We start from the raw sequence: 12,857 nt of genomic DNA, 5'->3' as shown, positions 1-12,857 counted from the left end.
GATCTATGAAAGGTGCATTAAATGCCCTTGTGATTGTTTGCACTACTGTGTTGTCGTTCCTTTGTCCCAAGAGTACGGGTGTGAGAGACCCCACAACTCATAGCGCTGGATTGACACAGACATGAAAGACGACAGGATGTGCGCTCAGTTGATGGCTTCTGTTATCCTGAGGGAGCCGTTTCCGGGGGTGCCAGTTCATTTTGTCACTTCTTGCGTTGCCAGACTGCTTTATAGTTCATCTGCTACATAAAAATATTTATGTACAATATTCTACTGCACCGAATGCACTAAAATTTTGCCAACTTGCTGTGAGGTTTTGTATATACAATGTATATGCAGTGTATATACAGTTAAACCTCGATATAACGAAATGGGTAAAATTGGCAATTTGCTTCACGACTTTGAAATTTCGCTGTATTAAAACTCGACCTTATGCGAATAAGCACAGTCGCTGATCGATCTTTCTTACACGGAAAGGGGCCGTAGAAGTTTCCAAATTATCAGGCAGTCGAAAAGTGCAAATTTGAATCAGAAAACAATTCATCTTTATGAATTTGGGAGTCTGCTGTAAATGATATGGTTTCATGCCACGTTGGCGATAGCTTCGCATCGACGGTACGAATTAAGCGAAGCCAGCCTCTCTGTCGCATGCACTCCACCCCCATGGCTGATAACATCGCCCGCACTGGGATGACGCTATCATGAAAAGCACCTGCAGCTGGGAGGTAATGCTTCATGTTCATCTCGCTGCAACGGGTCACTGAAACTCGAGATTACGCAACATTTAATACCAAATGCGCAGGAAGACAGCTTACATGATGCCACGCCATCTCGGCACGCCCACTCTTTGTGAACACGGCAGATTACCTCTAAAGCAGGCTGCATGGCTGTGTATGCACAGCCATGGCCAATACACACACCAGAAGTGGCGAAGCACACCAACTTACCCCCTCCCCGCCCCTTGTGCATGCTTGATCGCATTACCGCGAGCTCACTCCCTTTCCCCTCTTTCCCTTTGCTCATCTAGGGAGGCGTCATTTATGTGTGAAGCCACCATATTTCTTACCCTCGCACACTTTAACTCGCACCTAAAGCACAAACTGCACGGGGCATAATAAGATCTTATCGCACTTGAACTTTTTACAGAACATGATGCGGCTTCACTTCGGTGGTCGCCCTTGTCACTCCACGTGCGATTTGAGAGGTGTGTTTGCAAGCAGCTGCTTTTAATTCAATCACTTGACCATCTGCGTCTGCGGAAGTTTCCATCTATTGTCTCTGCATACCTTTGCTACGAAAGCGAAATTTCATTATATTGAAATCGCGTACAAACACACTTCATTATATTGAGGTTCAAATTACATGGTGTTCTATGGACAAAAGGTTATGAAAAGCTAAATACTTTGTTATATCGAGGATTTTGTTATATTGAAGTTTGTTATATCAAGGTTTAACTGTATTAAGCTTAAAAATGTAGCGTCATGGCCCCTTTAAGATTCACATTGTCACATCAGTTTATTTAGGATATCAGTGTTGGTTTGGCTGTACATATCATTTTCCGTGAGATGATGTAGCAAAACTGTCTTTAAATTCGCTGAAGCCATCTTCGAAACATTCTGCAGGCGGCTCTTCTAAGAGCGCATCAAAGGGCAACTCCTCAGGTGAATCCAGCTCCGAGTCTTCAGACTCTGACTTCGACGACTCCAAGTTCCAGTCAGCCATGTTCATGCAGGTAATGGCAGCCCGGTTTCCACGTCTTTCCACTCGTGTGTTTTGTGATAAGTACAGCTTCATTTCTGATTGAAGTCTTCTGCTCGTCAGAAACCAAAGAAGAAGAATGGCTGCGAGAGTGCGAACAGCAGTCGTGCAAACACACCTACCAAGCACGTGAGTGACGAGAAAAAGGGCAAAGGTGAGTGCAAGCATTTAGCTTGTTCATATTGTGGCAAATCATTCTACTGTTACTTTTTGTTGGTGTTCATGTTTCCTGGGTTTATCACTGTTATTGAGTTGTTGCCCAGCGCAAGGCATGCCTAGAGTATCAGAAATTTCCTGAACATTTTCACCAGTCCTACAGCAAAGGATGCATGCCTCGTGTTTGCCTCGTCAATGAATAGTGTTATACATTCTAGAGTGTGCCCAAGAGCCAGCAATTAATCTAGAATGCCTGGTAAGACATTATAAATAGTGGATGACTCGACCTAGGAGATTTATATTGTATGGCCAACAGCTGTGTTTGCCATTATCATTGTAATTTGAGTGTTGCTTATCTTTCTGCGCTTCAGTCTACCCAATAAACAGTTAGATTCTTAGCTCATACTTTTGGCATTGGTTGGTTCTTTTACCGTAACTACAATGTGACAATATTCCAAAACATACCTGTGATAGTATTGAGGTGGGCGCAGCTTGGACATTTGATGCTTTGCCATAGGCAAGTGACCAGCTGCCACTTGGAGGGATTTCACCATTTCACTACAAATATTTAATGTGAAATGGCTGGTTGTTCATGCTTTTGATCACTACCCTATATTTTTAAGGTTCAATATACTGTGGCCGACCGAAAATTTGGACATGCTTAGTAATTCATACTTCCTTGCGGCACTGCCATTCTCCCCATAGACCCCATGCATAACAGTGACCGAAATTTCACTCCATCTAGGGCTTGCCATCTGATTTTTAGGACTCCATCTGCACCAAACTTTTTGTTATTGTGGCTGTTGCCTACTAACGCCAGTGCGGCCACCAAACTGTTGAGTGAAGTTAGAGCCTCAGAGATCTTCAAACAGGCTGGAAGATGTGAGACTAGTAGGTAATTGCATTGCCATCGCCATCATTTTCCGGTTCCGTACCGTTTTTCATGCTTTTTTTTATGTAACTTCGACAGTAGGTAACATTGTGTGTATCTATAAGAAGCGAAACATGGCGCCAGCTCTGCCTTCACAGCTAGTGCTTATGATGAAGCGCTGCAAGTACAAGACGGTGACAATGACATAGAAAGTTGCTGTTGTACAGCTCGTACAGAACGGCCGATCACAGGTTGAGGTAACCGGGGAATTCGACATTTCGAAGCAGGCTTTCTCGGGCTAAGAACAAAGCTAAGATTTTTGGAGCGACTGGGAAATGTGCTACGGCCCAGAATAAAAACGTCCGTCAAGGCACATACCCCTAACTTGAACAGGCTCTGAATATCTGGCGAGGCACCATGGTTGCGCAGCGCATTCCCATATGTGGTGACCTGCTGAAGCAAAATGCTGAGACCCTCGCGCCACGGCTGGCAATCATAAGCTTCAAGTTTAGTGACGGCTGGCTCCGCAACTTTAAGAAGCGATATGAACCTGTCTTCAAGAATGTCTGCGGTGAAAGTGGTGCTGTGGAGAACATGTTGGTTGCGAATTACTGCACTGACAAGCTGCAGACCTTGCGCTGCCGCTACTCGCCAGACGACGTCTTTAACTGGGACGAGACCGGACTGTTAAGCTTCTGCCGCCAAAGACCCTTGCTGTTTCCGGAGATCCTTTCCATGATTGGAAGCATAGCAAGGAAAGGGTTACCATTCTTTTAGGCGTGAACATGTCTGGAACTGAAAAGCTACTGCTTTTGGTTATAGGAAAGTCCAGAAACCCAAGATGCTTTAAAGGCGTTAGAAGTGTGCCCGTGTGGTACGAAGTGATCACTAAAGCCTGGAGTATGCAACAGTTGTTAGAAGGCTACATGCGCAGGCTGGATAAAAGGTTTGAGGTGTAAGGTACTGCTTTTTGTTGATAACTGCGGTGCCCGTGGCCTAATCAATAATTTGAAGGCAACTTAAATCGAATTTTTGCCACCAAACACCATGAGCATCCTCCAGCCCATGGATCAGGGCATCATCAAGAACCTGAAAGTGTTGTACTGATCACGCCTGCTACATCGCATGGTGCTGTGCATCGACAGTGGCAAAAGTTACAGTGTGGATTTGCTGTCGACTGTTCACATTCTTGCCGATGCCTGGCAGGCACAATCAACCACTGTTTCCGCTACACAGGATTTGCTACCGGCATTGAGTTGGACGCTGAAATGCAGGACCCTGCTACTGAACTGCCGGCTACTACAGTCGAACCCGGATATATCGAATTCGACGGGGATCTGAAAATAGTTCGATATAGCGAAAATTCAATATTACAGATATAGACCAAAAAAGCACTCGCGATCGTAAAAAATTGTCTTACCGATTGGAACAGCCGCGAATCACGTAGCATGTGCACACAATATGAAAGCGCTTTATTTCACGGGAAAAAAACCACTAATTTTGGGCTGCTTTTTCCTCTGAGAAATGAAGCTTAAAACACTAGCCTCAATCTTCTCGAGACTGTCCAGGTGCGAGAGCCCAGTGCCTTCCATTTCGCCACAACAGCGCCGAATCAGGCTGAATGCTGACTCCAGTTCAGTGGCTGTGCACGGACGCGTTTCTTCAAAAACACAGTTGCCCTCGTCGTCGCTGGAATCGCCGTCTTGAACGCCAGCTATTCCGGCCACAATGTCCTCATTAGCGAGGTCTGCTACCGCTTGAACTTCGCTGTCAGCGTTAATGAAGTCATCAACAGTAACTTCGGACGGGACGGCGCCGGGAAAATTGGACAAGTCGCGGAACGCGTCCTCCAAGCACTCATCGTCATCTAAAGCTTCCGGACATTCATCTCCGGCCACTTCAAGGCCTGCCTTGCCGAAACAGTTGGCTACTGTGGCCTGCTTCACGTCGCCCCAGGCGCTGGTAATCATCTGGATCGCGCCGAGCTGGTCAGTGTTGAGATTGGTTCCCATGCGGAGGTTTATGAGCAGCATTTGAATAAGTCGCTTCCGATAGCCTACCTTGAATGCCTTTATTATACCCTGGTCGAGGGGCTGCAGTCTCGCTGTGGTGTTCAGCGGGAGAAACTTCAATTCAATGTGCTGCAGCTTGCAAGTCGTTTGATGGGCCGAACAGTTGTCTACCAGAAGGCAAACTCGGCTGCCCGACTTGCCCAACTCAGCGTCCCAAGCCTGCAGCCATTGATCAAAAAGTTGACGTGTCATCCAGGCCTTCCTATTACAGCCGTAGCGGACGGGAAGCTGTTTACAGTTCTTGAAGCAGCGCGGTGATTTGCTCTTCCCGATCACGAATGGCCGTAGCTTGCACGAGCCGTCCATTTTGGCTGCAAGCAGCACCGACACACGCACTTTGCTCATTTTACCACGCCGTGGCATGAGGTTCCACGAAGAGCTGGTGTCTTATTCGGCAACATTTGCCAAAAGAGACCAGTTTCGTCTGCATTGAAGATTTCTGCAGGCGAAAACTTCTCAGTGATCTTCGGCCACTCCTCAGAAAGCCACTGCTGCATCTCCTGGCTGCTGACAGCCCCACTTTCGCCTGAAATAGCCTTTTCTACAATGCCGTGGCGGTTTTTAAACCGTTGCAGCCATCCAGTGCCACCGCAAAAGTTCTCTTCGCCAGGAGCCATAGCAAACCATTTGGCCTTTTCGATTAACATCGGGCCATCCATGGGAGTATTTTTCGCTCGGATTTCAAGAAACCACGTATAGAGTGCCTTCTCCACTTTGTCAAAAGCAGCAGGGCACACACGACACGCTCCCGAGCGACTTTCCTCACCTGCTTTAAGCTTGATGTCCTGCTTGTTTTTTAACAACGTACTTAAAGTACTCCGCGGAATGCCGAATGCGTCTGCCACGGAGGACTTCTTTTCTCCATTCTCGACACGCCAGACTGCTTCAAGCTTTCTTGCAAAGTCCAGATTCTTGCTCTTCTTTTATGTCCGCGGATGCCATAACTCACCAGATGACCGCAATCACACACGCTACACACGGCACATTGAAACAGAGGTACACACAACAAAACGCACGATGCGCAGATGGAGCAGTCCGAGTGAAGCCTGTTCGAGCGGCAGTCAACGGGGCTGCGAAGGAATGACAAAGGGAAAAGAAAGAAGAGAGCGGGGAAGAAGATCGGCGAAATATGCCGTCGAAGGCACTGTGTTCGTTTTTTGAGCCCTCTCAGGCTCTCTTGTCTCCCCTGGCCCACGAGCGACCATGCCGACCCCTCACTCTCTCTCTCTCCCTTGTCCCAGGAAGCGTGGCTTGGAAACGTCGCCGCGTCTCCATGCCGTGCACTCTTTTCGCTGAGCTCCAATGCCCTTGCCCAAAGCACACGCTGGCAGTAGAGGAGGAGCGAGAGAGCTCGCGCTGGTGGGGCGCAAGAACGGGGGAAAGGCTCTGCGTCTCCGTCGCTAGGCGACGGCCGCGCATGTGCAGAGGAGGAGCCTGCTGACTGACTCTGCGGAAATGTTTTCTCCTGAGGACCGGACACGAATGTCTTTGGGAAAGGCGCACCTTCCAGGGGCGCGGCGTTCGATATATCGAATGTCCGAGAAAAATGGAATTCGATATACTACGCAATTGTCCTATACTTTTACATAGTATTTTCAAGGGGGTAATCACTGTGTTTGATATATCCGGTTTCGACTGTATGCCGAATGTGAGCAGAGATGAGCTGATTGAAAATCTGCGAGGCAGCGGCACTCAGATTCTGCCCACAGTAAACTTTGGAAACTCCACTGACGTGGACAGTGCCACAGCGTCCTGTGCCAAACTTAACAACGAGGAAATTGTTAATCAACTACTTGCGTCCTTGGAAGATGACTCTGACTCTGAGGAGAGCGTACCGTGTGCTGTGTGGCCATCGAATAGGGACCTTGCGCAAGCCCTTACGGTGCTTTCGTCGTACTTCAGTGAGGACATGACGCTTGCCCAAATTCAAGCAGATTTTGTTCTACGCAAGTGGAACTCTGTTCAACAATGCATTGAACAGTTTTTTTCAGCCCCAGGTGCTGTAACAAGTAGCTAAATAAGTGTTTTCTTGCCGAATTCATTTTTTCAGATTTTCGATAGTTCGGACTGTTTTGCGATCACCGCGAAGTCTGAATTATCGGTTGGCGACTAATTGTTATCGGATGAGCAAGCCTCATTGTAGTCAGAAGTGGAGAAAAGTACTTTCCATCCACTGTTCTCCCCTTCCCCTCCTAGAGTTTTAGTACTATTATTCGCAATATGAAGTAACCTAAGTGACATCCCCTTTTGTCCCCACTCTTCCCTGCCACATCCAATCTCCCTGTTCACTTTGTTGAAGTGATGTGGTTAAGGCGACGTTCAACTATAAATTGCTGTATGTTGCCATGTGCAAGTCAACTCTGAATATAAGCCAATGTCCCCCAAATCTTGCACACCCTCCCCCACCTCCATGCACTCATCCATCCGTAATGGAAGAAAAAAAGTTCTGAAACACAAGTTATGACAAATTCGTTTTCTCTATCGCCTTTTGCCTTCTTGAAAGCTAGCCAGCTCTGGGGCATTGAGTGAATGCATCGTGAAACTGGTACAGTGTTTTGTTAGCTTCATTTACAGGGATATTTAGCAAGCTTAGTGTGCTTGTTGTAAAGCTGGTCAAATCTGAAGCTTGTTCAAAAAACGTGCTGGTTGGTGAGCTCTAAAGCAAGATAAAATTACTCTCATTTTTGTTTTTCTCTTTCAGCACTGATAAATAGCATTATTTTTGTGCTCGAAATGCAAAAATAACTGATTAATGCTTTAGTGTCTTCATCTACTACTGTGTAAACACAGGTATGCAAAAGCGGACTGAAACTGCCCCAGTTAGTTGAGCTGTTAGCAGGCAGTGTTTAAGCTTTACACTGCGCTGTACTCGATAAAAAATTTTCCTACAAAAGTACACTTTGTTATTGATTCTTAATTTTTGTGCTTGAGCTAATGCTGGCCAGTAACCATTGTATAATAGTACCTACCAGCGTAAGAACTGGAATAGTGAATAACCTAATTTTTGCACTTTGTTTGGTTTGTGAATGTGAATGCACCCTTCTTGCCGTTCTTCTTTCGTGCATGTAGCAGATTTATCAGTGTCATTGCATAGATTGCAGTGTCTATTTATTTGGTATTGTGGGACAGTCAAACCTGAGTGTGGGATCTCTCGTACGTGCTGGGATCACTATGCCATTTCCTGATACGTAGTACTATAACCTACACACATATTCCTTGAATGAGAAGAAGGGAAATGGAGGTTGCGGTTTTTGTTAATCACGACCATATAAAGCCAACAGGCAATGAAGCCAAGGAAACCTTAGAGGTAATTAGCTGTGGTTGAAATTAAAATGTAGAAAATAATGAGGAAAAGGGAAAATGAAAGTGGACAAAAAGATCCGAAAGTGTGAGTGAAATCACCAGTTGTGACGTTAGAACTGAAACTGTTACAGAACACGTCTCGTTTCCTTAACGCAAGCTTAATGCTATCAGTGTACTATACACAGCTGTGGGCCCATACCTCCAACATTTATTGTATTGTTGACCGACGCTCTGTCTCCTACCGCTAGTGATAGTGATTGGCAGGGGTGTTGCCATAGTGGCCGCTTGGGGAAATGTTTTGTGAAAATGTTTGGAAATTTTTGGAAAAAATAAACGTTTTGTGAAAGTGGGCTCTTGGTGTTTCAGGAAAGCTAATGGTGGATCTGGTTAGAAAGTCGATTGTCCGCAGAGATTTGACGTGCTGTCTGAGCGTTCATGTTGCACCACACGCATTGACACATGAATGTCTAGTATTGAGAAGCACGCAGAAAAATAAAGGTAGATTTCCTTGAGCTTCTGACGCGGGTGATTTTTGGGATGTATTTTTTGTTCGAATGGGACCAGCTAATGAAACATAACCCCTTTTTGCAGGCTGCAGTTTATGTTTCCTCACTTTTCTTATGGCCTGCCATCTCTCGTTCGTTATCATCATTATCAACTTTGTTTTTAATCACCATTTCATTATTTGCATGCATGCCTAACAACTCAGCAACTGTTATCTCTATTCTCAACTCATTTATAGGGCATGGGAGTGTGGTCCAAGAACCATGGGACAGTGATAAGTATCTTGACAATTTAATTGCACAATTGTTTTTGTTAGGTAAAACAATGTAAGTTGCACAATTTAGCAATTGCACATGCCGTGGAACTCAAAAGCCAGTCTTGTGAAAGGCATGGTTACCTTTGCAGGGGTGCAACAGCTGCGCCAATTGCGCCATTTTTGACACAGTTGCATATTTCTGCGCCAAGCTGCACGAAAAGCTTCAAATTTGTTGAAATTGCGTCACTGTGCACCAAAATGCCTTGACTTAGCTGCAGAAGTTCTTAGTCACACGAGATTTAGCAGAAAATAAGAGTTACGTTGGCAGTCTACAGTTTCTCTATCATCAATTCATGTGCCAGATGTTGCCAATCCTATCCAGTCAAGGAGACGCAGCAACGAAAAGGCGCGAGTACTTAGTGCAGGCATGCTTAGTGTTGGGCGCCCAGAAAGTTATTTTACAACGCTGCTTTCTGGTTGCAATGTAGCTTTTGAAGCGACCATACATCCTTGGCTCTTCCAGCCATTTCTATGGTAGATCAGTAGTACGACGGTGGCTGAACTTAAGCGAGAGAAGGCAAGAGAACATGCTGAGAGAAAAGGAGTATGCTCTCGGCAACTGAGTTTCGAAGTGGGCTTGCTCATTTGTTCGGGCTATTTGCTTACATTCACAATTATCATTGATGGTTTGTGCATAATTTCTTCTCTGTTGAATTGCTCCACACTTGGAATTGGTGCTACAAAATGCTTTCCTGCTCCAGATATTGCCCCTAATCCCATTTCAGCTGTTGCACCCCTGCCCTTGCTTACTTCTTGACTGGCAGTAATAAAAATATATATTTGTGCTGTATAGCATACTTATCATTTGCTTAAGCTTAACCGCTTTATATCTGATGTTGTACTTATTGCAATTATTTTAATAAAAAAAATTATGTATAACAAAGCTCTAGCATGTGTTATGACTTATAATTAGTGGGCTAGAAACTTGGAGCTCAAAACCATCTGCACAAAGTTGAAGCTGTTTAGAATGCAATTGCACAACTAGTGTTATAAGTAACAACATAGGATTCTACATGATCCAATTCCGCCATGGTCAGTTTTTGAACACATCATTTGCATCCAATTGCAGGAGCCAGTAAGTTTAGTCATAAAACCAACATTAACTAGTACTTCAGATGCTGCTAGAGTTAGGTATAGTGGAATAATTTGCACTAGTTCACCTAGAAATTCATAAATCTGTCCTTCACTAACTAATCTAGCTAATCTGTCCTTAACAAACCGCCTAGTTCTCCTAGCTAGCCTACTCGGAGCACTCACCTCCCTTATAAATATATACCTTCACCTCATGCACCACCTTTTTTTTAACACGTTGCGAGAAATAAAATCCTATTTTATGGAAATAAAGCACTACGTGGACTAACCTTTCAACAGCGGGCTGTTTTTCTTGTGAGTCCACTGTATTGGCTGAACACACAGTGACCGTAAAGTTTGTCTTTCCAGGCAGCAGCAAAGCTCTCAAGCGCAAAATCATGGAAGAATCTCCATCTGCTGGAAAAACAGATGGGTCGGCAGCAAAACGTCCGCGTAGTGAATCAAACCTTCCATCCACACCTTCCATGCCTAGCAGGTAAGCCTCTTCTCCTTCTCCCAATTTTGAGCTACTGGACTGCTTTATGTAATAGCGTTCCAGGCCTACTAAGTGGCCAGGGTCCACAAAGCACACAGGGGCTTCAGTCCATCCCAGCTGACAGCTAGTGTCTCACAATCGGTGTCATGTTTTCAAGTTCATCTTGTAGTTTTGCCTGTTGTTGTCATCTGGTCGTGGCACACTGTCAAGGCAATGACTGCGAAGTCAAGGAGCACGAAATTTCTTTTCAGATATAAATTGCATTTGCCAAATGCTCAGCAGTCCTTGAGATGGTCCACTATTTACATGATGTCAGTGTGTGTGTTGGACTAACTGGCAGTCATTGTGATAATTCTAAAATGTCCCATGTGCATCTTGTATGTTTGATAATGGCAGGCTTGTCGGGCAAGAAGCTTCACCACTGGTGACTAGATAATAGCTTGATATTACAAGCACATCTTATGCAAGAACGCAGGCACTTGATAGCGGAGGAAAAAAAATGATAACCATGTCATCACGTCAAAAGCAGATTAAATGTATGAAAACTAGAATTGGCTGTATGGCATGCCATCCCTGCTGGTGTTGAAGGGCCCCTCACCAGGTCCCATAGCAAATTTTGGTTATACTCTGGAAGTTGTTACCTGTCCTCTAGGGAGTGTTCTGCCCCCAAATTTTTCATCTTGGCTCTTTAATAGCCTAGATGCAAATATTTCAATGCTGCGAACCCATGATTTCACAAGGCAAGCTCCACTACATAGCGAGACACTCCCTCCACTCGCCCCCGTCTAGCCTCCGCAAGCAAAATTCCTTCCCTGCATTCTCCCATACCGGACCTAGAGGATCGCGTGACGCCTACGTCACGGGCTCCGCCTTCATTTTGTTCCTCCTCTCTTTCTTGCTTACTTCTTTTTCTTTTTTTCTTTTTCTCTCACTCTCTCTTTTCTTTTGCGCAGTGCACGATTTTGCATGCTGTGCACAAGGACACGACTAGCGGTATAATTTGGTTCTACACGAATCCCGAGGCGGAACATGTGGGTCGCAGCGCATGATCACACTCTGGAACACGGTAGAAAATGGCATAGTTTTGAAACTTGCGCACGTGACTGCACGACTGTGGGAACAAGCAGACGAAGTGGAAGTACATCTCTCTTGCTTCGGTGTGAAGTAAAACAAAAAACACACAGACATTCTGTTTGTGTGTTTTATTATTTCTCTAAACTTCAATTTCTCAATTCATGCAACAGATGTTGCCTTGAATAATTCTCGAAGCCACGTGTCACCATGAGTGACGTCACACTGCGGACTTGACTACGTAGGCGTAAGGACACGACTACATCACCGTCCGGCTTGGAAGGGTGGTCGCCGTGAGAGAAAGGGAAAACGGCATTCGGATTGAAATCTCAGACCTTTCTGCGGCATGTAGTGATGTAATTCGTTGCAAATACGATCGTTAGTACGCACTATATGCTCTATGCTTGTCAGGTCAAAATGGCCAGACCTGGTGAAGGGCCCTTTAACTGGCTAGCTATTTGTGCAATTGCGTGGCGTTGTGCACTAGTGTGTAAAACCTTTCGTAAACTGAAATCAGTGGTTTACATTACTCTTGATGAGTGTGGACAGGCTGTCTTTGCACATGGTTACAGCCTCTTGGTTACTTGTGGGATGCTTCTGATAGGTTATGTTTTAGAATTCAGGTGTAGTTATTCTCCACTTAGATTTCAAACTGATTACCATATTTATTTGAATATGAGACGAGGTTTTTGCTCACTATCCTTAGCCTTGAAGTCGCCCCCACCTTATATGCAAATTTTGCATTAGGTGTGGCTGTAGGACAGCACGAATTTCGCCTTATGTGGGGCATTACGTCAATGTGCACCACGATGCTGTGAAGCCACATTATAATGTGAAATTTGCAGTGCCATGAAGCCATACCTAATGGCAAAATTTGCATATAACCTGCATTCTGTGTGTTTAAGCCCCCTCCCCCCCCCCATTTCATGGTCACCATTTTGTGCTTTGGCTGTGCTACTTATTCAGTATTTTGGGCTATCCCCTGAGTCTGAATAATCTGTCCGCTGCTCTATATCGCCTTATATTAGCGTACATACTTAATTTTTATTTCTTGGGTCCCCCAACAGCACCCTCGCTGTATAGTCGAATAAATATGGTCCTTTTGGTAGGGAGATAAGAAGACATGAAATTGGTTCCAAAAGCCAATTTGACAAGTTTGCATGCCTGTTGATACTGCAAAATGCTAATAGTGATGCAGAATAAATTCTCTGAGTGGCAGTATTGGCATACTAAACATAG

General features: G+C 45.1%; 1 protein-coding gene across 6 annotated transcripts in view; it reads left to right on the top strand.

Annotated features, from left to right (window-relative positions):
- LOC142560519 (general transcription factor IIF subunit 1-like) overlaps positions 1–12,857 on the top strand; it is a 37,483-nt gene that overhangs the window by 21,696 nt on the left and 2,930 nt on the right. For 2 of the 6 annotated variants that reach the window (XM_075672682.1, XM_075672681.1), the window contains exons 9-12: positions 1,623–1,732; positions 1,807–1,912; positions 8,903–8,938; positions 10,421–10,547. In XM_075672682.1, the coding sequence (XP_075528797.1) occupies positions 1,623–1,732; positions 1,807–1,912; positions 8,903–8,938; positions 10,421–10,547 (379 nt within the window). Of the gene's footprint in view, positions 1–1,622; positions 1,733–1,806; positions 1,913–8,902; positions 8,943–10,420; positions 10,548–12,857 lie in introns of all 6 variants that reach the window. The other 4 variants (XM_075672683.1, XM_075672687.1, XM_075672686.1 and 1 more) reach the window with 4 other exon arrangements.

Source organism: Dermacentor variabilis, chromosome 10 (assembly GCF_050947875.1).
Source record: "Dermacentor variabilis isolate Ectoservices chromosome 10, ASM5094787v1, whole genome shotgun sequence".
Lineage (NCBI taxonomy): Eukaryota > Metazoa > Arthropoda > Arachnida > Ixodida > Ixodidae > Dermacentor > Dermacentor variabilis.
The sequence above is the reverse complement of the archived record's forward strand: the minus strand, read 5'-3'. Positions and strand labels throughout refer to the sequence as shown.